Raw genomic sequence first — 26,291 nt, 5'->3', positions numbered from 1 at the left:
CTGCTAAAGCGTGCTCCCACTGAAAGGCTGTTCGGCATTGCTGAGGCTGTTGAATTTTACGATGCATAAATCAGCTTCTGCCAGGAAATACAGAAAGGCTGGAGTGTGTCTTTATGAAAAAAAATTTTGCCACTTCTGGTTGAAGTGCTACTGCTTAATATCAGCAGTTCTTCACTGGATTGCTCAAGTTGCCTTAAATATAACTGTTTGACTACCTAGGGCAAAAATCACTTGTATATCCATTCTTTTTCCTACTCTGCTGACGTGGATGGTTAATGTATGTAAATTGATGTGCCACACTACGTGAAGGCTGTTGTGATCAAGGTCAAACTAGGAATTTTCTTTACAGAAACCTTTCCGTGTGTTGTTATTGCACCGAAGCTTGTTACAGTTCAAGAGTGAATTGCTATTTTAACTTTGTGTTCACAAATTTCCTATTGACTCCTGCCATCAGCTGTCACTTTTGGGATGTATTTCAGTGCAATACACTGGACTTAAAAATTCAGTCCACCTAGACAGGGCTTAACCATTCAGCTTAAGCTCCCCAGTGTTACTGCGACACAGGCAAGAATAGAGCGAATCTGAATCTACGACTGCTTCCAAGTCTCTTAAACTTCTTGCCCACACCAAGTTGTGTCTCTAAGCTGGTCATAGAACTTGGTATGGAGCACAAAGCACGTCAAAGAAGTGGAATAAATAGTTCTTGTGTAACCTAGGCTGCTAGTGATATCCCAGCTAGTTAAATTAAACTTCTGCAGAATAGACTTACCTGTCTCCATGCCTGTTAAATGTCTGTCCTCTCTGTGTGGTGGTGATGAAGGGCTTTTTTTCATCTGTAAAAGGCCACGAGTACCTGGGGCTCTGCCAGTGCTGGAGTCCAGAGGCTCACCTGCCTTTCTCCGTTCATGACCCATCTCCTTCCAGAACCCACGGGGCATCGGAGGTGAAACGGCTCAGCTGTGCTTGGTCGCCGCTGCCAGTGGAACAGGAGGTGTGACAAGAGAAGGAAGCTGACTGTGTTCAGATGAATTATGTCTGAATACCAGTGCCAGCGGGAAACACTTGTGCTGTGAGTAGTTGCCGCATGGCACCAGCTCAGGACCAGTAAATCTTCCTTGGGCTGTTGTCCATTTGCTTGTGTAGTCTTAACACAAGCTAGGCTCTGCAGGGTGCGTTCCTTGGGCTGAAACTCCTCCGGATCAGTCCTAGAACAAACCCTTTCTTGCACTGGTTGTGATGAAGGACTGAGGCAATGTATGAGCTCACACGGCAGATGCTGCTGGTGAAAAGCCTCACTTCTCCTTCCTTCCTCTAGAGGGGATTGTGTTCCTGTGCATGGCTGTTGAAGGAACCTGGCTTAAATTAAGTTTGAATAGCTGGATGCAGGCTTAGAAATGTGTTCCTGCTGGTGTATCTGCTTATCCGCAGCCCCCATCCTCTCCTCTTCCTTTGACTTTCATGCTGTGTTAAGCCTACACGATGCGAATTCCTCTCCCTCAACGACACACAGGCACTCCTTTGATTTCACTTGCTACCTTATGATTTTGGCTCTGGCTGAGTGCACCAGGCTGGATGGAGGCAGTTTAAAACTCAAGCTGTAACAAATACCAGGTTCTAGGCTGGTATGCTAACCCCTGTTATCCTGGCTTTTTTCTGTTAAACCAGTGTAACAGCCCTTTCTTTACAACAAGGAAGCAGCAGACTCGTGGTATGGAGCTGGGACAGGACAGGACAGGACTCTCCGTCACTCCTGATACACGTGTGGCTGAGAAATAGCCAACAGTTCTCTCGTGATAGGATTACACTTATCCTGCCAGGAGCCGTTCCTGTGGCTGTGTTCAGTGAAGGCTAATTGTAACAAAATTAGCACATTCCCATTACAGCATGAGACTGGAGACTTTCCCACCGCTGAAGCTTGAGGGTTTCTCCTCTGGGAGAAAGGTGGGTCTGAGATTGGGCACCGCGTGTACTGTGCAGCATCTGACGTGGCCCGGACCCAGGTTGGGGTTTCCAGGCTGTGCTGGAGAGCTGTGAGTGCAGCTCTCCAGTCTGTTCCATACTGGAAAGCTTTTGTGGAGCTGGAGCAGCAGAGGTGCATCTCCCGGACCCCCGGAGCAGGGACCGGGAAGTCTCCATGTCCCCATCGGAGCGGTCTGCAACTCCTGACTTTGGTCTTAAAAAACACGTTGAAGAGCCTCACCCTTCGTTAGCGTGAATGGAGGGAATTGAACTCATCTTGGCCTGCTTCGATGTCTCACACCCAAGCACTGGTATGGGAGCTGAAAGTTAAGGACTATTGAAAGTTTTTAATGTTTGTTCCAATAGCTGTTGAGGAATGGGGAAGTGAAGATGACGCAGGTTCCGTGTCTTGTCGCAGAAGAGTGTTTCTTTTGTTGTTGTTCTTTGTTTCTTTTTTTTTTTTTTTCCCAATGACAACTTTTATTAGTTTGCTATGAAGGTGAGAATTTGGTGATGTTTTCATTAAAGCTGCAGGTCCTGAAGCAATGCAGTTGTGGGAAAATTTCATTTTTCAGGGTTTTAGTGTTGGTGGGTTTTTTTTGTTTTGGTTTGGTTTTGGTTTTTTTTTGTAAGCTAAAGTACTATTCTTTGTAGTTTTGGAGAACTGTGACTAAGCTGTAATTGTTTAAAATTTGAAGGGAAACAAAGATGCCCCTATTTGCTATTTTGAGGCCAGCCAGATTATTTTGACTTACATTTGACTGCTTGGGGTTAGCAGTTCTTCTTTTCTGTGGAAAGAAGCAATATATATTGCTCTTCCATCCAAATTTATTTTCTGGAACAAAACGAAGGACACTCAATGACATGAGAGCTCCAGCTTCGATTTATAACTGGCTAATAAGAAATTGCTGAATAATGTGCTCATTTTCTGCCACTCGAAAGTAATAAATCTTCCCAAACTTCTCGGGCTCTAAGGACGCTGCTGTCCAGTCTCATTATCGGCTTCCAACACAGAAGCGAAGGAGTCTCCATGGTGCAACACACTTCCCTGGTGCACAGCGGTCTCAAGGCTGGCTTTAATGCTACGACACCATTCCCCTGGGTGCTGCTGAGAGATTTCCATGCGAGGTGCCCCCAGTATTGCTGATCTGCTATTTTAACTGTTTTTCTATTGAGGTGTTTGCTGTGAGGTGGCCTCCGGAATTTGTTGTGGCACTGACATCAATGAGTCAAGCAGCAAATATCCTCAGGAGCGGATTGTGAGCTTTACAGCCAAATATAAACATCTTTTCTGAAAGCAGCCGGGAGAGCCTGGCTCCCAAATAATGCTCTGCTGCCCAGCCCAGCTGGCGGGGCTCCAGCCCAGGTGAACACACCTTGCTGGGGACAAGGAGTTGCCCCTGGGGACAATGGTCTTTGGCAAGAAAAGCTCGCTGTCAGCTAGCGTGGGGAGGTCTTTCTGGCTCAGAGAAAACGCAGACCCTGCAAAATCCAGGATTTTATTGTGTTGATGTTGGCTGTGAGCTCCCTTTTTTTTTTTTTTTTTTTTTTTCCTTCCCTTTTTTTTTTTTCTTTTGCTAAGCTGAATCAAAATCAGTGTGTGGGGTGAGAAGCAATGGCCGATCGCCAGCTGCAGGCTGCTGGCATCGTATGTGCCAGCTTGAAGCAGGAAAAATCTGAACCTCAGTCTGCTGCCAGGCTCTCCCGCTCTGCATGCGAGATTTCTGAAGCTCTCTGCTTGAAATGCGGAGCCTGAGCTGCCATGGGGAGGACAAAATTTAGGCAAAGGACTAAGACAAACTTTGCGGTCGTTGACAAGGATGACTGTGACAGTTCGTGGTGTCCTCTGTGCTCAGTCCTGACTTGCTGCTGCAGAAAAGGAGTGCTTTACAAATAGTTCTTTTATCTTTTGACAACTTGTGCATTTATTATTTAAAAACAAACTCATCTAATTCCTTCCTGTCTTTTCCTTAGCTCTGCTTGGGAAAAAGAATTAAGAAAAAAAAAAAAAATCAGTGGTGCTAAACCTTCTACTTGAAGTTGTAACAATGTTGGGAGCTGAAATCCAAAATACTGGGTTGTACCCAGAGGTGCCTCTATCTTTTCTGAACACTTAATGAGTCAAACTGCTAACTAATCTATTGAAACAGAAAAATTCAGACACTGCAGTTCCTCTGGAGAGGAGACCTAGATGAAGTGACTCTGCAGTGCTGTATGCATATTCATTGTAGCCTTGGACTCCAAAGCCATACTATGAATAGCACTTTTCATCTGTGGATCCAGCTGACAACTAATTAAATCTAACTAATCCCTGCATGTATGGGGAGTGGGGGAGACTATCTAGGGACTGTTTTTCCCCGCCCTGAAATGCTGTCACCTCCAGGATGTAGTTAACAGCAGCTCGCTCGGTTTGTCTTCCCTTGGGTGACACAAAATGCTTTGGGGGAAAGGTGTCAGATCTGCAAAGGACACTCCTGAGGTTAAATAAGACCTCGGTGCTGTGAGCATGGGGCATGCCTGGCTTTGGTTTAACATCCCTTTTCTCCTCAATTGATGAGATGCTCTTCCCTCTAATTACCAGTGTAAAAAACCAAAACAAAACAGGGTTGTGATATTGAGACTGCTGTGCTGATGGAGAGTGGAAGTTCCTCCAGGCCTGGATCCTTGCTCTGATGTGGACCAGGAGCATATGCCAGGGAAAGAGGATAAGAAACGGTGAGTAACCTCTCTGCTAACATAGTCTTGCAGCTTCCAGCAATGACGACCGAAGTAAGCACCTGGATTACCGTGTTCAATACCAAGACCTGTCCTGCATGAATTTACCTAATCCCTTTTTTAACCCATTTAGATTTTGTGGCTTAATATCTAGGGATAAATTGCACAATTTAATTTTATGCTGGTGAAGGGGAAAAAAACCCCTATAGTTTGTCTCAAGCCTGCTGACTCATTTCATGAGCTTGGCCCTGGTCCTTGTTGGGAGAACAATCAGCTTCTCTATAACAGAGGTCCACTGTAACATTACAACTGTCCTCTCATGAGAAGTTTTAGTCCATCTAGCTGCCTGTCATCCCCACAGGCAACTTTCTGAGCACGGCTCTGCCATCCTCAGCAGACCTGGATATCACCGGCTGCTGTGCCCTCGCTCTGCTCTCTTGACTGAGTACTCTCAGGGCTTGAGAAGGGGAGATAATATATTTTTAGTAGCTTCTCTTCCTTTTTTTTGTGGCTTAAGTAGAAACATTAATGTCTAATTTAAAGGGTGCATTTTACAAGGTTATTTATGGAAGCAATAAGCCTTTTTCCTGCTGTGTTTTTCATGAAAGAAGCTGGCAAGAGCTGAAATCCTTTACCTTGTTATAGTAACAGCAAAATATTCACTCTCACACTTTGAGCTTCACTTGAAATAGTTGGTTGGTTTTTTGGGGGGGGGGGTTTGGTTTTTTTTTTTGGTTTTTTTTGTTTTTTTGGTTTTTTTAAGGAAGACATTTAATATCCAATGAACAAAACAGCAGCAGTTTCTCCCTAGTTGAAGGGAATAAAACCTGTCCCAGAAAGAAAGCAAAGGGGGAACGCCTGGTCTCTGGTGCACCTCCACAGTGAGAGGACACAGTCATGGCATCGGCCAGAGCAGCAGGCGAATCCTCTCGACCCATTACGCTCATAACAAGGTGACATAAACCTTACATCATTCTGCTTTTAGCTCTGTGCTATTGTTTCTACCATCGAAAGCAGCCCTGCGCACGCAGTGGGTGCAGGAAAGCAGCTGCCTACAGGTGCCGTTGTTTGGCAAACTCCAAATTAACCACGAGCTAGGAGAAAGGACGGAGCCTGCGGTGACTCCGCAGGCTGGATGGCTCGGGGAATGATGGATGGGAGTCAGACTTCAGCTCTGAGGACCAACACAGTGCCCCGCTGTGTGCGGGCAGGCTGCGGGAGCCGGCTGCCTGTGCTGCGATGGGGGGAATGGTGGGACCGACAGGTTTTGGGGAGCTCTCCCCATGTCACGCGTTCACTTTACAAATGAAGGATGCTGCAGCAGTGGGCAGGGACAAGCCCTGCCCGCCCCGGGAGCACCTGAAAGGGTCTTTTGCCGAGGCTGGCACGGACACACCGGCATCAGCGACGTTGGAGCGGGCTCCAGGAGACGTTTTGAGAGCTGCCCCTGGGCTGCCGTCTCAGCCTGCCCGTGCGCACAAGGGGAGCCTGTTTTCCTGCGTTTACGGCACGGCGCGGTCAGCAGGACGTGGGATGCTCCAGGAGAGCCTGGATAGAAGGAGCCTTGTTGGTGCAGCCCATCGCTGCTGCTCTCCACGCAGCCGCTGTTTGCCTTGGATAGGAGCACCGAGACTGAGATTTGTCCGGTCCCACTACCTACACCTCTGCTGCTCCTTCATCAGCAGAAAGCCAGAGGTAATGCTGGCCAGAGAAAGACCAGCGTATGTCCAGCTACAGTGGTGCCTTTACCCTGTGTTGCCTGTTCCTTCTTGCTCTGCCCCATCTCTGCATGTGCAGAAACATCTTCTCCCACCTTCCCTCCCTCCCTCCGCTCAGACTATGCTTTGTACTTGGCTGTCGGGAGATGGGCAATGCACACCCGGAATGCTTGCGCAGGAGTACTGATGTCTCTCGTGGTGTCAGGTGCCTGTCCTGTCCAGGTGAGCAATGGTTCCCTCTGTGGGAAGGCCTGTGCTTGCATCCCGATCAACAGAAAGGATACGAACGTGGTGGAACAACTCATGCAAATCAGTGAAAGCCTGATGTAGGGGTCTCTTACGGGGCAGAAAACCTAGAGGGTATCAGATAAAGTCAGCTAAATTCCCAGCCATCCAAGCAGGGAGAAGGTGGCTGCCAGCCGGGACATAACAGCACCTACAGCCCTCAGCACAGCGATTCTGCAAACTGCACCCTGAGGAACGAGCTGCGTGGAATGTGCTCAGCCCTTGTAAAAGCTGTGCCTTGGCACCTACAGAACAGCAGGCACAAGAGCTGGGATGGTATGAAAATCCCCTCCTGACCTGGCAAAAATGAGCAGTATTTGCTAGTGACTCTATCAACAGTGGGGTGTTACTGGGCTCTGCACCCCAGCCCAAATGCCTACAGCTTGCGAGCATCTGTCTCCCCCGTCCAAAATGTTTCAGCATCCACCTCTTGGGAATCCAGGAGCTCAGCTATCACCGCCTGAACTGTCACTTCTCAGGACTCAGTGACAAAAAGAAAGCTTTTCAATGATTTGCCTTTGGGAGAGAGGTGACAAAAGGTAGGGAAGATGCTGGAGGCACAGACGGCCCCGCACCGGCTGAGCCAGGACGGCAGGCAGTCTGTAAAAACTGGTCCTCCTCTGTTCGCCTGCCGTCCCACAGCCACAGGCAGTGAGCCGTGTTTTAGGACGCTGAGCTCGTTTGGGAGTGCCAAGACTGCGCGGTCCCACGTGCCAGCTCCCTGCTCCTCCGGGGCAGGAGGCACACAGCCCTCCCTTTGATTTCGGACCTTAGCCCCCACCGCTGCGTGCTGTGCTTCTCCAAACGCTAACCTGAGCTTGTTTGATTTAGCGATATTACGGTGCAGGGGGAATGTAAGCCTGGAAGGGTCTGCTTGTGCTGATGGGGATATCGGCTAACTGGCTTCTCGCTGATGAACTGCTGCTAAAGATGATCTAATTAAAGACAGCGTTTAGTTTACTGCTGCTTTATTAGGCTTCAAACTGAAGTAGAATATCCTTAGCTGATACGATTTCTTTCCCTTCCCTCAACCCTATCTTCTCCACATTCTCTTTTGGTAGGTTCCCCCTCTCTTTTGTCTTTCTGAGGTTCGGTCCTTTATACCAGCCAGTATTTTTCACTCCTGCTTTAGCTCATGGAAATACAATTGCACATGCATCCAATGGTAATGATGGATGTAATTAACCATCTCCACATCCTAGTTCCTCTGCCTATTTCTTTGCTGAACGCTATCACTGTCAGGTCAGCTCTAGCCTGCAGAAAATATCTCTGCTACTACCAGCCATTTCCATTATTTGAGGCAGGTACCAGTGCCTGGAGGTAGGTTTTAATGGTTGAAGCTAGCAGCATCATACAGGCAAACAGCTTGGCACCAGCGGAGTCCCAGACTCATCAGTGCCAGCTCGTGCTATAATTACAGCCTGTGCTTCTCCATCCAACCTCTGTGATGGCTGCTACAGCGAGGAAGGGCTCAAGCTGCTCTGAGCCCACTTTTTAGCAAGAGTTGGCCATGGTGTTGGATGCAGCCCGGTCTGGGGAGAGGTGGAAAGCCCTTAGGGAAGAGGATGAGAACAAGCCACAGGGCTTGCATTGGGGAATGGCACATCTCGAACCCTTCGTGGGAAAGTTACAGCATAAGGAAGGAGGTGCTTTGTCCATCTTGCTGCTAATTAAACCGCTCATCCTACAGCCTGTGTATGCCCGGAGCCTGCTGGAGTCATCTACACACAGCAAGCAGAAAGGTCCCTGTCCCCAGCCTGCTGGAAAGCAGACCTGCCACCTCCCCGGCTCTCAGCTGGAGCCTGGCTGGAGAGGAGCGGTGAGAAACCAGCAAAACCAGGATCAGATTGCAGCAGGCTCCTCCTCCAGTGACTACAGAGAGGGAAGGAGAGGCGGAGAGCTGGAAACCAGCAACTCCAGGCTGCCTACCTGCACCTTGCCAGCCGGGCTGGGGACCGCGCCGGGGGCGAGCATCTTCTCGACCCGCATCCCATGGGATGTGCGGGGTCCCTGGGTGCTCCCTGCTATCCCGGGAGCATCTTCCCATCGCTGCCTGCCTCCAGCCCGGCATGGAGAGCCTGAGCACCAGCCTGAAGAAGAAAGCTACGGAGCAGCACTACAGGGCGGAGGTGATGATTGCTGGAGAGCAGCTGAGGTAGGAGGTGATGGGGCTCTTCTCCAGGCTGTATCCTGCTAGCAGGACGCTCAAAGCTTTATCCTTGAGCAAGTTCTTTCCCCCCAGGCGCTAGTGCCTCCCCCTCCCCAGTATCTGCTGATCCTTCCTTCACCCACCAAACCAGTGGTGAACCAGGTCCTCTCCTGTATTTCCTTGCCCTGCCGCTCTTCCCTGGGCATCTCCTGCCCTCCACCTCCAGATGCCAGGGGACTGGCAGGTGGGTTTAGATGGCAACAGGTATTTTTGCTCCCTTTGCATCTTCCCCCAAAGGCAGAGCCTGATGTGGTGATGCTGAGCAGCCTCCTCGAGGTGTTCCCGGTCCCTGGCTGGATGGGGACAGCACTGCGGGTGTTCCGGGGGTGTTTGGACTTTCGGGGTGATTTGGGAGGTCGTCCCACAGGTGCCATGCACCTGAATTGCTTTGCACAGCAACACGTAGGCTCTTCCCTCTCTCGAAAGTCACTTTTGGGAACTTCTGCTGGTTTGTAGTCCCAGTTCTTGAGCAGCTTCTGAGTTTTTTTTTTCCCTTATGAAGACAGAAATATATTCTCCTATGCAAGAAAACCTGTGTGGCTGAGAAAATGTGTTCCTTGTGTATCTGTCCCCCCCCTTCCCACTTGCTTCTAAGCATGCAACTGTAGGCTTTTCTAGCTCTTGAGGAGAGTTTGCTTGTTTGTATCTGGAGCTGTTCTGTTTTGTTTTGAAATGTGGGTAGAAAATAGGAAAAGTATCCTTGAATAATGTAAAGAGCCTAGAGCCCAAGTTTGCTAGCACCAGGTTCCTAAAATTAGCTCTGTGTTGCTATGTTGTCCGTTCTCAGTGAGTCATGTTAGTTAACCTTAGCTTTATTCTACTGTATGAAGGATTGATAATTTCCAACTAAGGATTAGGGCCCCATCTTGAAAACGCAGCCAATGTCCAAAGTGGCTGGATTTTAAATATATAGCGATGGTCAGCCACACTTCCAGTCTATTGTCTTTCACAAGTATTACTGTCCTAGCTCCAGAAATTAAATCTTTTCCTTAGGTAGTGACTGGGAGAGCTGCTGTTGGGGGTGGAGGCTGCATCAACCTTTCTGCCTTTGCAGGATTTGCGGTCCACATTGTAAGGGAGGCTTTGAAGATAAGCTTAACTTTCTTATAGGGAAAAGCATCAGCTGATCTGAGTAATTTGCCTCATTTCAATAACTCAGTGTAAGAGATGTAAAGTTATGACTTATTCCATCCCATGGGCAGGGCAGGCTTCTTCATGTTTATATTTCCAGTATTTTACTCATCTGGAGTGACTGAGGTTTAAGATGGGTCTTAGAGCCTGAGCCAAAGGATGGGGTCAGGTGTCAAGAGAGAAAATGAAATAATCAAGCCATATGTTAAAACTGATCACTGCATGCGTAAGGGGAATGATGTGGCTTCCTCATGCTTTTTGTAGGACAGGAGCATATCAGATCCTGGACAATTTGGCGATTGTGACTGTTAGCTGGAGAAGGGGATAAAATAAATCTGTGAACAGAGCTCTTCTACTATATTGCACGCTACGCTAGTTCTTATAAGCAAGGTAAAGGCATAGTACAAATGTTACACTCTTCTGAAAACCAGTAATACCAACTCATTTTTTCATCCCAGTATTTGTCTGGAAACTTCGCTCTTTATTGTCAGCGTGAATGTGCCCTGAGACTTTAAAAAGAATGCTAAAAGCCTGGAGGGAGGCAAGCTTTGTGCAGGGAGGGAATAGCTTTCCATTAGTGTGACTGGGGTAAAGTTGAATAGAAAACCCCAAATATATGTACTTTTTGGGGCACTCATCTGTGGAGGGTTTTTGTTTGTTTGGTTGGGGTTTTGTTGTGTTGTTTTTTTTTTGTTGTTGGTTGGTTGGTTTGTTTTTTTCCCTATAGCTGGAGTACCTTGGAGTTTCCTGGCTAGGGAGCTCCCAAAATCTGAGACTTTCCAGGCCAAGCCCATCGCAGCAGGTTACAATCTTGAACTGCTTGCTCCTGTTCAGTTTGCTACCGCAGGGAGAACCTGATGCAGGTTATCTCTGCTGGAAGGGGTGATAGGCAGGGTAGGAAGCTCATACAAGCGGAGAGGAGAGGTGAGAGCCCTCACTTCAGATGCTGTCACATGCTAAAACCATGATGCTGGGAGACACGTGCTGTTTTGCAAACACGGCAGCGCAGGGAGCAGACCCGATCTGCCTTTGGGCGGCTTCGACTGCTTCACGCCCCTGACCTGCTCTTGAAAGGCTCGAATTCTTTGTTGCACGGAGAAGAGCGGATGGATTTCATCCAGCGCGACTGCTCTCTTCTTCAGCTGTGTTTTGTGGGTGATGGGTCTAAAGGCCAAGGGAGGACCCCAGCGTACCCAGTGCTCGCAGCGATGGGGAGGTGGGTCCTTTTGCTGGTGGCTTGGCACATCCTTCTGCTTTGGTCGGGGCAGGAGCCTGTTCCCAGTACAGAAAGACTGGAAGGAGCTGCTGGCCAGCACGGGGGGTAAAACCCGGGGAGGAGGGTGAAGAGATGGACACCACTAAACTGTCACCGGGCTCCTCCTTCCCCTGCAGTTCGTCTGGCTGAAAGGAGAATCGAGTGATGCAGAGCAGAGCATGCTGCGTGCTCGAGCCTGTCTCTTGTATTTTGGGGATCTAGCAGCCTGGCAGATAAGGAGTTAGTGATATGAATGTTCCCAGGGCCCAGGTGCCCAATAGGTAGCAATGGGGAAACTGAGGCAGAGAAGTTGGATTGATGCCTCTGGCAACAGCAGATGGAGCAGGGCTAAATGTCCGCATTGTGCTCCCCTGTTCTCCCCCAGGTAAGGAATAAAGCAGCGCGTAAAGGAGCCTCATCATCTGCCCTGACTCTGTAAGCCTTGATCAGTAAATAACACTCTTGTATCTACGTAAAATCTCAAACATTTGTTTTTCCCTGTTCTCCGCTTCCTGCCCTGCCTCCCCGCTATTGTATTTAATCAAACAAACCTTTGCTCCATCTTTACAGTTCTTTGGCTTCCCAGCAAGTTTGCAAATCCCTCTGAGTTTGGTTTGGCTGGAGGGATGAGTCTGTTCAGTGTCAGGATGTGTTTCCCAGCCAGAAATAGCTGCACAAGCGAGGGGTGAAGGAACGCTTCGTGGGGATGGCTGGGAACAAAATACATCCCAAAGGAATCCAGGGGCGAGTGGACACTGTGCTTTGGGCTGTCTGTCTGCCAGCGTCCCTTTACTTCCACGGGGATGTTGCTTTCTAGTCCCCGTGGAGAGGGAAGAGGAGTTTTAGGTCTTGAGTCTCTCCCCATCAAAAAGATGAAGATAATAACTTCCACTGATATTTTGGTCTTGGGTTTGAGAGGGCTGCTGTCTCAGGCTTGTTCCTCACATCTCCTGCTGTCAGTCTTATTGTTTCAGACATATAAACTTGCACGAAAATCACACTAGTTTTACTGGGCATTGTGTGTTCCTGGGTGGCATTCTGTAAAAGAGGCCCAATTAGTCATTTCTAATTGCAACAAATGGCTTATCTGCACAGAGATATCCTGGAACAGCTACCGCGCTTTGAATTCACACCCTGCTGTAATCTGACTTTCTCAAGTATAGACAAGTCCTTGTGCACTCTCCTCTGGGTATTCCTCATGGTCAAGTGAACCAGCTGGTCTCTAATAACTCTGTTAAGCTGCATTAATCACTCTTAAACATAAAATATACTTTGTAAATTTTATGTCTTGGGCAGAAAAAGTGAGAGGAGAAGAGTTTTCTCCTATGAAGAACAAAATTGTGATTTCAGCCACTGACCAAAATTTTCAATGGTGCTGAGTGTTTTATTTGGATACTCAAATTGAGACACTGTTAAATAAAGTGCTCGTATTTTGATACTCTGGAAATCATGCTCACTTAAAGGTGTGTAGCTGAACATGCCAAAATTTGTATTCCTGGCCAAAAATCTTGGGTCCACAGGAGCTTTGGTGGTTCTCTGCTGAACTTTGATCTCTTGAAATGGGGATGTCTTCCTGGAGGAACTGGGGGACACTGCTTGATGTGGCAGTCACTGGATGAATGTTATTCAGAAGACGAGACTACATAATCAGAATGACCTTAAAAAGCCTGTTATTAAGTTTTCAGCACTGATGAAAGTGAGGACTGGGAAGCAGGCTTTTGCTTGCCGGGATTTCTTTTTGAGATTTAAGTCTTGTTTTCCTATACATACATTTAAATACAAGTAGGAAAATAAAACATCTCTGTATCACTTTGGGCTGCCACAGGCATGCAAAGCCCTCTCCTCTCCCCCAGGATGTACTGGTGCTTTTGCAGACTGGGAGTGCAGCAATCTGGGTTTTGCTGAGTGGTTGTTTTGCCTGCATGTGCCTCTCCAGCAGCTATTTTGCAGATACGCTGTTGTGGCTGTGGCTGCCTTTTACTGAGCACTTAGTTGTTTGTTTGTTTGTGTGCATGTGGTTTGTTTTTTTTGTTTGTTTTGTTTTGTTTTTTTCTTTTCTGTAAAGATAGGAACAGAAAAGATGCTTTGGGTGACGCATCTTTCTGAGGCCATTCATTTGTACTTAACCGCTGTGGGAATGCGAACCAGAGTTAATATCCTTGAAAGATGCACCTTGGCATTTGAGCTGCTCAAGGTCTGTTTACATGGGTAGGAGGTGATGGAGAGTGCTCCAGGGAGACATTCCCACTCCATGCAAGCACATGTGAGTTCTTGGTGCAGAATATCTATCGCTTTAGGGATTGCGCTGGCTGTGCAACTATGACACAGTAAAAGTAGCAACTTTTCGAATACAAGAAAGCCCTTTGCTTCGGCAAATGCCCTTGATTCAGACTCTGTTTTGAAACTGCGTGAAATGTGAACACGCAGAAGTAATCGAGAGAGGAGCTCCTTGGGTTGCTCCCCAGCAGTGGATATCCGTAACACTGCTGGGAAAATGCTGGCCTGCCAGAGGAGCAGGGAAGTTGTGTTTGTAACAGCTGAAGTGACTTAAAACTCTTGATTCCCTAGAGGTTTGTGTTTTGGTTTTTTTTTTTGTTTGTTTGTTTGTTTTTTTCCTTTCTATTTACACTGCTGCAGATCTCCCTCTCAACAAGGTTACACAGGATGAATAATGATGTCTTCGTAGTGACCTTGAGAAAGTACTGATTTGGTTACCCAACGCAGCCTACCCAAAGCAAATGCATGTGAAAGCAGCACACTGACTGCCAAGGGAGGAGTGTTTCATAAGAGTTGATTCTCATGTTCCAGCAAGCATTTTATCCTTGCATTATTCTGCCTTTTTTCTTTTCTTTTCTTTTCTTTTAGAGAAGTCATATGTATGTGGGGTAGGTTTTGGCATCTAGAAAACTCATAATATTGCATTATAAATCCTTCCTTAAAATTTTTTAATCTGGAAGCATGATTATAAACCACTCGGTTTATGGAGGGTGTCAGCTGAGGCATCGGAAGATGCAGTTGGTGTTACGTCCTTCTGTGACTGAAGTACAAAATTTGTCTTTTCGTAGTTGATGGGAAATGGTAAACAAGAGGAAAGTGAAAAGACCACAAGGACTTTTGAGCTGTGCATGTTCCGCTGCCCTGCGTCTGCAGGCAAGAGGGCAAACTTGTCACAAATTTAAAACAGCCCACCAAGGTCCAAGATGCTGCTGCTCCAGAGATGCTTAAATACCACTTAATTCCTGTCCTGGCAATTGTTCCCAACAGAATAGGTTCAGAATAAGTGTGGTTTTTTGTTTTGGTTTTGTTTTGGTTTGTGTTGTTTTTTAAATCCTAGGTTTTAGTAGTATTGTTTGCTGAAAATCTTTTTTGTTTTTTTTCCTACAAGATCTGGGCATTTTCTGCAGTATTCTGAAACATGATAAAAAAAGACCTATAGGGGAAATAGTATTCTCCCAACCAGTTTCTATGCAGGCCTTGTGTGATTATGGTCTATGTGTTATTGTGGGTAAATATATGTGTGTGTGTGTATATATATGTGTGTGTGTGTATATATATATATATAGTCTTTATAGACTCCTGCAGACTCTTGATAGCAATAAAGTACTCTTGGTGTATTTCTTATCTCTACCAAACATGCCTCTAAAGTGGCATCCCACTTGCTGATTACGAAGGAAAGCAAGCATATAAAAAATGACTGCTTGTCTTCTCCCATAGCAGAGGGATGTCAGGGTGGGGAGCCTCTCTGTTTGCAGTTGCTGCTGACTGTGTCTAATTGCATTTTGACAGTGGACCGTGAAATAAAGGAAGGGAAAAAGCTAAAAACTCTAAAAATAGCAGGCAGGTGTCTGTGGACTGCTCTTTTCAGGTAAAATCCATTTGCAGGATGACTGCTGGTCATTCGTGGGAATGAGCCTTCCAGGTAAAGAGAGTAAAATACTGAATGTAGACGTCAGTATTTGAGGGAGGCCTGCCAAGGGCAAGGCGAGGAGCTGGTTCTGCATGAATCTTTGGCTTAGTATTTTAATTACCGGGAAGGTCTGAAAATGTCTGTTAAGAATTATGTTGGCTTGTAGTTTCACCAGCATTAATTACAACAATCAATTACTAATTCTTCATCCAACAAAAGGTTTTATCTTAAGACTTTTGAGACCCTAGTATTTGTAAATCCTACAGTATAGGATAATCCATTATTATCTGATAGATTTTTAGGATATTTAAAACTTCTCATATGGTGCCTGAAACTGTTGTCCAACATGCTGTGTTGTACGCATAACTTCTTCAAAAAGAACAAAAGAACTTGAGGCATGAAATAAAGAAAGGCTGCAGTGATTAATGCCTTTGTAAAATATACTGGCTCGGGGCAAAACTGTGAATTGAAATGAATAATTTGAAACCAGAAATGTCCTAGAGTTACAGAGGAGATGTTTAATTAATATCTCCCCTTGGAGTCTGCTGCATGCACTGGGCATTTTCCAGGGTTAGTATTTTGGGAACAGTCATGACTACAGGGCAAAAGTTTGGCTCCGGGACAGATCTCCTGCCAAGTTGGGTTGGCTTTGGCTTGAACACATAAGATCTCTGTGCCTTGTGGCTTGCTCAGTTGTTAAGGTCCTTTTAAAAGTCAAAGCCATAGTCACCTGAGTAACCTTCACCCATACATATCTTTCTGCCAGAGTCACAGACTAGCCATAACGTCAGAGTTTTCAGGATAGGACGGTGGTTGTCTTGCTGTCTTGCTAAACTCTGTCTCAGTCCATCCCAGTTTGAACCAGAAAACGTCAGGACTGTTGTCCGCTGTTGCTGTGGATTAGTGGGTACATGGATTAGTAGGTAGTGCGTGGGGTCCGCCTGGCACTTGTCTCTTAGACACATGCAGAAGAAACGAGCGCTCCCATTACTGCTCCCACCCTGAGCTATGACTAAGATGTTGTCCTGGGGGCAGCTACATTCTTGCTTTCATGGTTATGGGGAAGAAGAACTAGACACAGAATTGTGCCAAGACGACAAACATATGTACTACTATTTTTTTTTTTCTGTGTTTTGACCCTTCTTCACAAGCTTCAGTTAGTTGCTGTGTATTTTTTAGAGGCTCGTATAGAACAAAAAGACACGTATAGTTCAGACTAAGTCTGGTGCAGGCAGTTTTATAACCTGTGTAGTGATAGGAGGAGAGAAGGGGATGAAGGAGAGGCTCCTTAGGATTGATGAATGCAGTCTTGCAAAGCCAAGAGGTTTGGCTGAATTTGTAAGTCACTGGGTGCTTGCCAGAAGTCCCAAATCATCAGTGGTTTCTCCAGGCTGGACAGACGCTGGGCTGTTAGACCCAAATTCCCCTGTAACACCAGCTATGCTCAACGAGTGTCTTTCTCTCTAGGCTTCGCCTCCACGATGGGAAGCTCATTAAAGACAGACGTTACCACCTCCGAACGTACCCAAACTGCTTCGTGGCGAAGGAGCTCACAGACTGGCTGATCGGCCACAAAGAAGCACCGGACCGAGAGACGGGCATCCGCCTCATGCAGAAGCTAATGGACCATTACATCATCCATCATGGTGTGTGGGTTTCTCCGCTACCTGCTGAGTCTCCCTGGGGAGGTGGCTGTGTGTCTGCTCACCACGTGTGTCCATCAACCCAGGAAAAAGAAGCGTGGTCAGGTCCCTGTTCATGACCCTCCTATGGGTGAGGGCTGCTGGAGTAGCTGGGAGATGAAGGGCAGGCACGAGTTTGTACGGGGTTGGATCTGTGTGAAGGTGTAGCACTTTGGGGGATGTGCCAGTTCCCTGCCCCCAGAAAAGGAACTTGGGCTGTGTGCTGGTAAAACAGCGTCTGAAGTATCTCTTATCTGAAAGCAAGTTCAGTAACACCTGACCTGTATTGCCCTACAGCAACTGCATCGGCAGCCAGTACTGGGTATTTTTACGGGAGCTGGTCTAGCTCATGTTTGTGTCCTGCAGAAGTGGAAGTTGGATTATAACGCATCCTTCACATCTGCAGGAAAAGTAATTTTTTTACCGTAAGAGCCCAGTGTTCCTCAGTTTCCCCATCCATGCCAGGTTGGGACAAGTAGGGCTGTGGAGTCCACATCACTCAAAGCAACAAGTAATCTGGTACCTGTAAACCTGGGGTTGAAGCAATCCTGTAGGAATGCCTCCCTTGGGATTTAAGTGTGTGATGCCATTTCAAAGGCTTGTCCATAGAACCTGTTAAAAGAGAGAAAAAACCCCAACAAACAAATGAAGTGGGGGGAAAGCAGCTTGGTGCTCAAGCCCAGCTCTTAGTTTTCAGGCTTTTTCCTTTTTAAAAATTATTTTGAACTTTCAGCAGTTTTGGATTAACTCAGGACACGTAACGTGGTCTGTGCCTGTCCCTGAGCTGCAGAGCAACCCCCAAGGTCCAGCCCTTGGTCCCGATATAACAACGGGAAACAAATGCTTCGGGCTGGCAAAGAGCTGTTTCTCTCCGTGTGATTTTCAGGCCCAATCAGGAACAAAAGTCCTGGATCATCAAACAGGCCTGGGACACCAGTGCCCTCGGTGGGAAGGGTTGTGGCTGAGCTGCCGACCCTTGGCTGAGCTCTCTTGCTCCCAAGTCTTCGGGACACGAGCGGTGACCTGGAGTTGGGTGGTAGATTGTCACGAGAGGATGAAGCTGAGGAGACAGAAGCAGATGACAACCATACCAAATCCAGCCCTCTCGTCCCCGCTCTTCTCTAGGGTCCAGAAATAGCTGCCTTTGCCACCGCGATGCAAAACACTCTCTGTTGCCATCTGCTACTTGCTGAGGTTAATGCCCTTTACATTAAGCTGCCTTGAATGAAAACAAACTGCTGCTGTGCTTTATCACAAAAGCATAAAGCTGAAGCAGTGAGTTCTCAGTTAACCATTAACACTTAAAACTGATTATTTTTCCATCTCTCCAGCCGACAGTTTCAAATAAATCCATTAGTTAATTAAACCTGTGCAGCGCTGGGTACCAGTGCTGTTTTGATTGCTTATCGCGGACGTGTCCCTCCTGCTCCTGTGTAATTCCTGGCAGGACACAGAAGTTGACTTTCCAACTTGCCTTATGACCATTAATTTTTCTTAGCCCTATGGAAACGGGGCTGCCTGCTAACCGCAGCACTGTGCTAAGTGCTTTGCAATTGGCTAAACTGTTTGCCCTCTTCTCCGCTGGGATCCAGAAGAAAATAATTATCTCATGAAGATCATTGTCTCTGCTGCCTCTTAATGGTCTGATGTGGTTTGAGCTGTTATTCTATTACATGCTGGAAACATATTGAAATTGGTCTTCAAATAGCAAAAATGCTTTGCTTTTCTATGGGCACAGCCTCGTAATGTTTTATGTTTAATTCCCGATTGCAATAACACCTGGATCGTTGCTCCTTGGAGTTAAGAAGGTGCAAACTTTCACCTTTTAAAACAACCTTCTTGTCATGCCTTCTTGCTTGATGAGTCATGGGCTTTAGCGTCCTGATTTCACACCGAGAGAACTGCTCGGGAGGAATGATGAACTCCAGATAACCTGACAGTTTTTAGCGTTTTGCTGCTCACCGAAAGGGGAATGAAGTTTTGCCAGTCTGCTCAGAAGAATAATTAAGTGTTAAAATTTTCACAAAAAATAACTTATGTCTTTTGAATTTCAGTCTGGTGGATTATGTTACTTTAGTGAGGAAAATTTTGGGGTTGTTTTTTTTTTCCCCTTTGACTAATTTTCTTTGTTTTCTGGGCGTATTCTTTACTCCATGGGTTTTTTTTACCGCTGAAGTTCTTGCTTCAGACAGGTGGACCTGAAGAAAGGCAGGCTGACTGATTTAAGAGCTGGACTGTGACTTTGGGGCTGTTTGTTTGTTTTGACTTGTAGTCTAGGAATCTGTTGCAGGCAAGTTTATCTCAAAGCTCTATCCCAAATATTTACCTGCTAAATGTTGCATGCACTTAACAGCCATGCATTTACAGATTGTGTGCTCAACCCCAAGATGAAACTGAGGCTTTTCATATAGATTCGATTATTCCAGTTGTATGCACCTAGCTTTGAAGAAAAATTTCTCTCCTGAGGTCAGTTTGCCATGCAAATGAATTGGGCGGGGTTGGCACAAAATGGTGTGGAAAAGTTGGTGTCACTATACATTCTAGCTTACAAGTATTTTTGACAGGGACAGAGGTGATTTGGGGGGGTTTTGGATGCAGTGTGGGGCTTTTTCCTCCTGTCCTCCAGGTCTACTTACGTGTGGCAGTAGCTTTCTAAAAAAAGCTGATTGAGACAATTCCATTTGTTCTCTTTTAGTCTAAACCAAAACATCAACACTTGAATTAAATAAAAAAAATAATCCTTCTTTGTTCTAACAAATGTTTCAGTGTCCGGACCAAAATGTAGGCTCAAACTTAAGCTTTCCCAAGGTCTGTTCAGTGGAACTGACCTCTCCCACCAGCATGGGCTGCAGGCATTTGTAAGCCCCTAATTTGGGGACCGAAGGCTCAGATGGGCGTAGAGAAGGACATCGCATGCAGCCCCCATAGCTTTTAACCTGGAGATAACACCCTCCTGAGTCTGTGCTCTGTGCAGCTCTGTCCATCCCTTACGGACTGACAGACGCCTGCAGCGCTGACATCCCCGCTCTGAACTCCTTTCAGTCTGCGACGAGCACTCGGACTACAAGGATGCCAAGCTGCTGTATCGCTTCCGCAAGGATGACGGGACCTTCCCTCTCAGTAAGGACGTGAAGGTGTTCATGAGAGGGCAGAGTCTTTATGAGAAGTACGTGAGTCCTTCCCCTGCAAAACAACTCTCAGCAAGGGGCGCTGGGAGTGTGCTCCGCTGGCTGCGCTTGCTGATGATGCTCTACAGCCGGGAGCCACAGCTACAGCTGGCTTTTCTCTTTTTTTCTCTGTGCCCTGTGCTCTAGTATTGCGAAATGCTGTTTCCTGAGCCCTCTCACAGCTGCAGGACAACCAGCCTTTTTGGAGCTGGGTCAGGAGCTATGCTCGGATGCTTTCAAGGGCTCCAACCCAAGTGCAGGTTCTGGGATTTGGTACAGGGAAGCGCTAGGGTCCAGTCTGCAGTTTGAGTGTTCCCAGGATGGGCATGTCCAGTGGCCGTTCCCAGCACTCCCCCAGCCTCCCTGGGTGAGCTGCTTCCACCAGCACTATTAGGAGTTATGTCCCACCAGAATCAGCAGGGTATGGGATCTTTGGGGTCCTCATGTGCCCGGATCCCTGCACCTCGCTTAGTCTATTTGCAAAATCTGTAATGGAAAAATTAATTCTCAGACAGTAAAGAAAACTCCCTCTCCAAATATTTAGTTTTCTTGGTGTTGATTCTTTCTGGTTGTAAGCCAAGCCATCTTCCCAGGCACGTCGTGAGTCATTTTGTTAGGCTGGGTTCAACCACAGACCACCCTCTGGACCTGTTTCCTTTAACAGCCTCTTCACATCTTCTCTGTCCTCAAATCCTGGCAATCAGGTTCACAAACTGGCACTGAGGGAGAACTCCTTCGGCCAGGTGGGCGGTGATTTCGGCTGTCTGTGACCCTCTGGCAGGCGTGCATCCCTTGTACTTTGCTTTTGCTCAGCTGTGGTGGGAGCATCCAGCACATCTCACGGCTGAGCCCGCTGCACCCTCTCGTGGAGACACTGGATTTAGCTCTCGCATACGCTGCAAACTGAATATGTTTACTGAAAGGCACCTTCCCCATCAATTTGGTCTATCTGCCATTTGTTGCGTGCGTTCGCTTGCTTGGCTTTCCCCTGCGGTCTTTAGTTGAGGTTGCGGCTAAACTGGTTTTGCTGAAGCTGCTTCCTCCATCGTGATGAAGATTTACAAAGCTGCCTGACTGCGGCTCTGCGTTTCTCCCTCCCTTCCCACTGCTCCCAGGCAGCAATGTTTTGGCCGTAATACTTTGCCCGCTTCTCTTGGCCTTGCTTTGGCTGGCTGCACATCACGGGAGCCTTGTCCCACCTCTGTGCCAGGCTGGTGAGCGTGGAAGAGTCAATTCTGAAGGTGAGAGAGGAGAACTCGGTGAAGTACCAGAGGACTTTCCTGGGCTGCGAGATGATCGACTGGCTCGTTCAGGAGGGAGAAGTGGAGAACCGAAAGGAAGCGGTGGAGCTGGGACGGGCGCTGCTGGAGCATGGGATCATTCAGCATGGTGAGCGAGGGTCCGGCTGGAGCTGGGATGGAAAGTGAGAGATGAGCGTGGTTGTCAGAGCTGTGCTAGGAACAAATCCCCATTCACGTCGTGTAACAAGTGCTGGTCAAGTGCCCGCTTGGAGATGGTAATGGGGCCTTTTAGTTCTATGTTTGGAGCTGGTGACCTTTGAAATTGGAGCAATCTTCCACCACCCACAAAAGCTTTGAGTTGAAATCTGAGCTCTTGCTCTTCAGTTCTTCAAAGCCTCCAGCCACAGGACTGGGATCCACCCCTGGGTTTGGAGGGCTGGGTTGGGAAGATGTAATGTTCAGCTCCGCTTGGCTGGAGATCCTAACCATCGGCAGGAATTAAAGTTTCAATTCAGAAGGCAGGGAGTCCTCTGAGTGTCTTGGGACGGGGGCAGGTAGAGGGCTGTGACTCCGTGGTGCACCCCTGGGAGATGGCATCTTTTGGGGAGGTGGTCCTGCTGTTCCTCCTTCCCTGCAGGTAGCATTCTTGAACAGTCAGAAAAACTGCAGTAGAACACAGAGGTATTAAAAGCAATTAATCTGCATCCCTCAGTATATTTCCTATATATATTTCGCACCCCCCTCAGCCTCTCCCTCCTCCCCTGTTCTCTCCTAGTCTCCAATAGGCATCACTTCTTTGACAGTGACATCCTCTACCAATTCTGGATCAACTTTCGACGGAGGCGTCGTCTTACAGAGTTACTCAACGAGAACTCTTCTCGTACCCTCTCCGAGAGCCCAGACAGCCCCTTCTGTCTTCGCAAGCTCAACCCGGACCCAGGCAACACCAGCTTTCTCTCTGGTAACTGTGGATGTGTTTGTGGAGGGGTGTGAAAGCAAGGACTACATCACCAGAGTATCCCAGAGCTGAGGGTGTTGCTCCAGGCAACCCATGAAGAGACCACCCATCCCACTGGTTTGTGGTGGATGTCATGATGCAGTGGCAGTCTCTATCACAGATCCCCATCCCAGGAAAATAACTCAATTTACCATCAGCTCAGCTCTTGATCTTTCTTTGAAGCTGGTTTTATTCTTTCTAAGCTCAAATGCCACCTTCAGTGCACGCTTAACTTTCAGGTGTGGGTCAGGCTGGTGGGGGGAAGTTTGTTATTTTAAACTAGCCTGCTCTTTCCTTGAGTAGTTGTTATTTCTGCCTCTTCCAGTCCAGACCAACAAGGAGATCAAAATTGTCTCAGCGGTTCGAAGGAGCAGCATCACCTCCCTCGCTGGAAACTCCAACCCCTACTTCAGCACTACTCCTACGTTGGTATTCCCTCCTGTGGCTGAGTGCAACCCCAAATCAGGTCTGGGCTTCTGCATTGCTCTGTTGTTGCACAGAATACACCTATTCCTCCAGGGCACAGGCTAGCCCAAGCCTCAGGTCCAAACCCATCCACTGTCAGCTTGGTGACTTGCAAGAGGAGAGGGTCAGCCTCACCTCTGAGTCTTGATTTGAAAAATTGTGCAAGCGTTTTGAAAAACATTGAGATGAATGCAAAGATTTCTGTGTGCAGTAACTGTGGCTGGTCCTAACATCTGTTCTGCAGCCCATGGTAATCCCCAGGCTGCCTCGTTATGCACTTTACTGTATGAAACCCTTGATTTTGATAGGATCTGTCACCTTCTGCTCTAGTGTTAAAGAGACCCGTCACCAATGAAGAGCTCCTGTCCCCTGGGGCTCCCTACATCAAGAAAACGCTAACTGTAAGTGACCGTAGCGAATGGTATTGCTAACCCAACAGTATTGAGCTCTGACTGCTCTTTGATAGCTTTCTGTCTGCTGCTCTGACCTCTGTATGTTGAAACTTTGATTGCATGTCACATCATCACGGCTTGCTCTTGGTGAGTCTCAGTGGGTCAATGTCTGCAGGTATTCTTGTGGGTGAAAATATGTGCAGCCTCTGCTTTAGTTTAGTGTATATCAAAGGGGTAGATCAGGAAAGAGAATGTTTCCTGGACAGAAACACTCCCATTTATATTTCATCCAGCTCCATACAAACTATAAAACCAGTCAAGTCTTGTGACAGTCGAGACTTTGACACTCACCCTCTGTCACACAGATAGCACCTTTATGCACAGCTTTATGCATCTTTCAGGTTCCTGCTGCAGATCAGGTACGTTGGTATGATCCATCAGCATCTGATGGAGCAGCACTGAACGGGGAGCATCCAAGGGAAACTCTTGACTTTCTTATGATTTTTTCATGGATGAAATAAACACGCTGCAAAATCTCCAGGATGCTGCAGACAACCTGAGTTTTGGGCTTTTGCTTTTCTAATTATTTCTAAAGCTGTAGGACCGGTCAAGGCAGGGCTGGTGGGTGCTGGGTGTGAATGTTGCAAGACAGTTCCTGCCCTGCGGATCCTATCGTGCTTGTTTATTTTTGTGTAAAACTTCTCAGCCCTTTCCTGCCAGCCTTCGAAAGGGGGAATCTTAACAGTGGCCAGTTTAGGAAATGTGAGGACTGTCTTGCCATACTGGTTTGACACAAGTGGGGTTACAGAGGAGCTGTGGATCAGGTTCCCAAATTAACTGCTGTAGAAATTGGTGGGAAGGAGCAAGAAAAATAAAGCTGATGATTAGTGTGGCATGTATGAGGACGTGCTGTTCATTCTCCTCCTGAATGCTCTTGCCCTGCCCTTCAACTCTGCCAGCCTGGGCCTTTCATGGCTCATTTCCTTCTGCTTAGCTGTGCAGTTGCTGTTATTTATTTATATGGGTAACGTGCAAAGTCCTTTGGGAATTCCTTTTCTCTTTTAGTCACATCAGATAGCCACAGTATTACAGCAAACTGCTCTGACAGACTGAGATCAGAGTGGGAAAAAATTAAGAGTGGCTACTTCTACCCTGGAAATGCTCTCCTGTGCCAAGGAAAAGGCACCGTGTGCGTGCTCTGGAAATGTTCTCAACACGCTCTTGGTGCATGCCTTGCACTTCAGCTTCATGCTGCCTGTGCTTCACTCGTCTGCACTTTTTGGCAGGGAATATTAATCAGAAAGCAGCTTTGCAGAGAGCAATTAATCTGTGGTTCTGCGTCTCGCTTGGTACACAGCCCTTTCTCTCCCACCCACAACAGATTAAGATCATGAGCGGAGCTCTCCATCTCACTAGGAGCTGTTGCGTCTCCTCTATCCAGCCCATTCCTTGGTTTTTAAAACCCTTTTGTTCTGCTTGTAGATCGTGGGGGATGCGGTGGGCTGGGGGTTTGTGGTCCGAGGAGGAAGACCTTGCCACATCCAGGCAGTGGACCCAGGAGGACCCGCTGCTGCCGCGGGGATGAAGGTACTTCTTACTCACGGTGACTTAACAGGAGGCAGGACTTAAGTCCTGCTTGAGCTTTTCGGGCTGCACACATCCTCCGTGATAATCTCGGCTCCTGCAGTGGAGACCAGTCCGACCGAGTCGGCACGTGGAGCTCAGGCAGTGCTGTGGGAGGTGGAGGGACGATGCTCTCCGCCGGCAAAGAGCGCTGTGGGTGGCCGCACGGCGGTGGGTTTGCCTTTTGCCGGGGCGGCATGGGGGCTGTGGGCAGCTAAAACTGAAAAAACTCTGTCAAAACTAAGCTGTCCCTGTGGTAGACTTTGGAGCTGTTGAAACTCTTTGAGCTGCTAAAAACAAAGCAGAGAATTCCCAGTTCAGCTCCAGTAACTGTATATAACCCCAGTGAAGCAGGGAAGGAGCAGAGCTTTATCCTGAATCACCTGCTCTCGCAGCTCCTGAGATGTAACGCATTTTGTGTTTCTCTGCTATTAACAATATAGTTCCGTGTGGAGCTATTTTCCACGTACGTGAAAGCTTAATAACCTTAGACTGATGCCTTGATTTGATTCATCAAGTAACGTCCAGTATTTCCAGCTCAGGTGAAATGAAATGAGGTCTTGAAACTCATTTTAGACCCAGACGCATATGGGGTTTGTGTGTAGAGTTTTAGGCGTGAATGAAAGAAATGTTGAGTTTCGCAGTTCCCTATAAAGCCCCCAGCAGCGAGGGAGTAATTTCTACAAGCTGATATAAGTCCAAAGTCACATGGATATTTGAAATAATGGGATTCTTCAGAGGCAGAGTGTGACTCCTTGTTTGCTTCAGGCAGGATTGGAAGGGGATGGATGAATTTGTTTCATTTACTCAAGAGCCCAGTTAATTTCTCCTTACCTAATCTCATTTGCTACCAAATTGCTAGATGTTAATATTGTGCCTCATTTCCATCTGTGACATGAACCACTGCTCATAAATGAGTATTTTTTTTTTATCTGTTAGCTCACAGTCTAAATCCCTTTGGTCCCTTTTTTATGATACAGTGATCGTAGCACAGTGATTATTAGTGTAGCTTATGGAGCGGTAATGCTTTAGGGTTTGCAGGGTTTTGTAGCAAGTTATTTGCATTGCAGCCTGTGGCTCTAGTCACTCACGGGCAGAAGTTGCCATGAAGACATCAGCTGAAGGTAACCTGTCCTCCCTCTCCTTACAGGTGTGCCAGTTTGTTTTCTCAGTGAATGGTATGTACGTTTTGCATCTGGACTATCAGACCATCAGCAGCCTCATCATGACGGGACCACGAACTCTCGTGATGGAAGTCATGGAAGCCGTTGAATAAGTGAAGGAGTCTCATCCCACCGCTGTTTGGAAAGGCAGGACGCTCCCCTAAGCAAGGATGGACTGTGGGGAGGGACCAACCTTGACCATTCACTGTGAAATGTTAGCCAGGCATTTTAATATATTTTCAAATAAATACATTCTAATGGACAAGTCTCGGATTTTGATGTTGTTGAAATATTTGGCTCTACCTGATGTTGACAGGGTCTAAGCTCTTGCAGCTCCTTTTTAATGCCAGTGGGAGAGTTCAGCACATCATGAAACCAAACC

The 26,291-nt window shown here is 47.3% G+C and overlaps 1 protein-coding gene across 6 annotated transcripts; it reads left to right on the top strand.

Annotated features, from left to right (window-relative positions):
- Positions 1–8,058: 8,058 nt before the first annotated feature.
- On the top strand, positions 8,059–26,179 carry LOC115338867 (DEP domain-containing mTOR-interacting protein-like). 6 transcript variants are annotated; one of them, XM_041122150.1, is made up of 10 exons: positions 8,817–8,832; positions 13,910–14,157; positions 16,647–16,825; positions 19,904–20,027; positions 21,239–21,417; positions 22,045–22,230; positions 22,592–22,732; positions 23,062–23,132; positions 24,606–24,710; positions 25,897–26,179. In XM_041122150.1, the coding sequence occupies exons 2-10, from the start codon at positions 14,147–14,149 to the stop codon at positions 26,020–26,022; spliced, it is 1,122 nt and encodes a 373-aa protein (XP_040978084.1). In that variant the 5' UTR covers positions 8,817–8,832; positions 13,910–14,146; the 3' UTR covers positions 26,023–26,179. The 6 variants fall into 6 exon arrangements, 5 of the variants coding, with proteins under 5 accessions (XP_029863675.1, XP_040978082.1, XP_029863673.1 ...); XM_041122148.1 differs by lacking the exons at positions 13,910–14,157; positions 25,897–26,179 and adding an exon at positions 25,072–25,178 and having other exon boundaries at positions 8,064–8,832; positions 24,606–24,751; XM_030007813.2 differs by lacking the exon at positions 13,910–14,157 and having other exon boundaries at positions 8,068–8,832.
- The last annotated feature ends 112 nt before the right edge of the window (positions 26,180–26,291 follow it).

This window comes from Aquila chrysaetos, chromosome 3 (assembly GCF_900496995.4).
Source record: "Aquila chrysaetos chrysaetos chromosome 3, bAquChr1.4, whole genome shotgun sequence".
Classification (NCBI taxonomy): Eukaryota; Metazoa; Chordata; class Aves; order Accipitriformes; family Accipitridae; genus Aquila; species Aquila chrysaetos.
The sequence above is the reverse complement of the archived record's forward strand: the minus strand, read 5'-3'. Positions and strand labels throughout refer to the sequence as shown.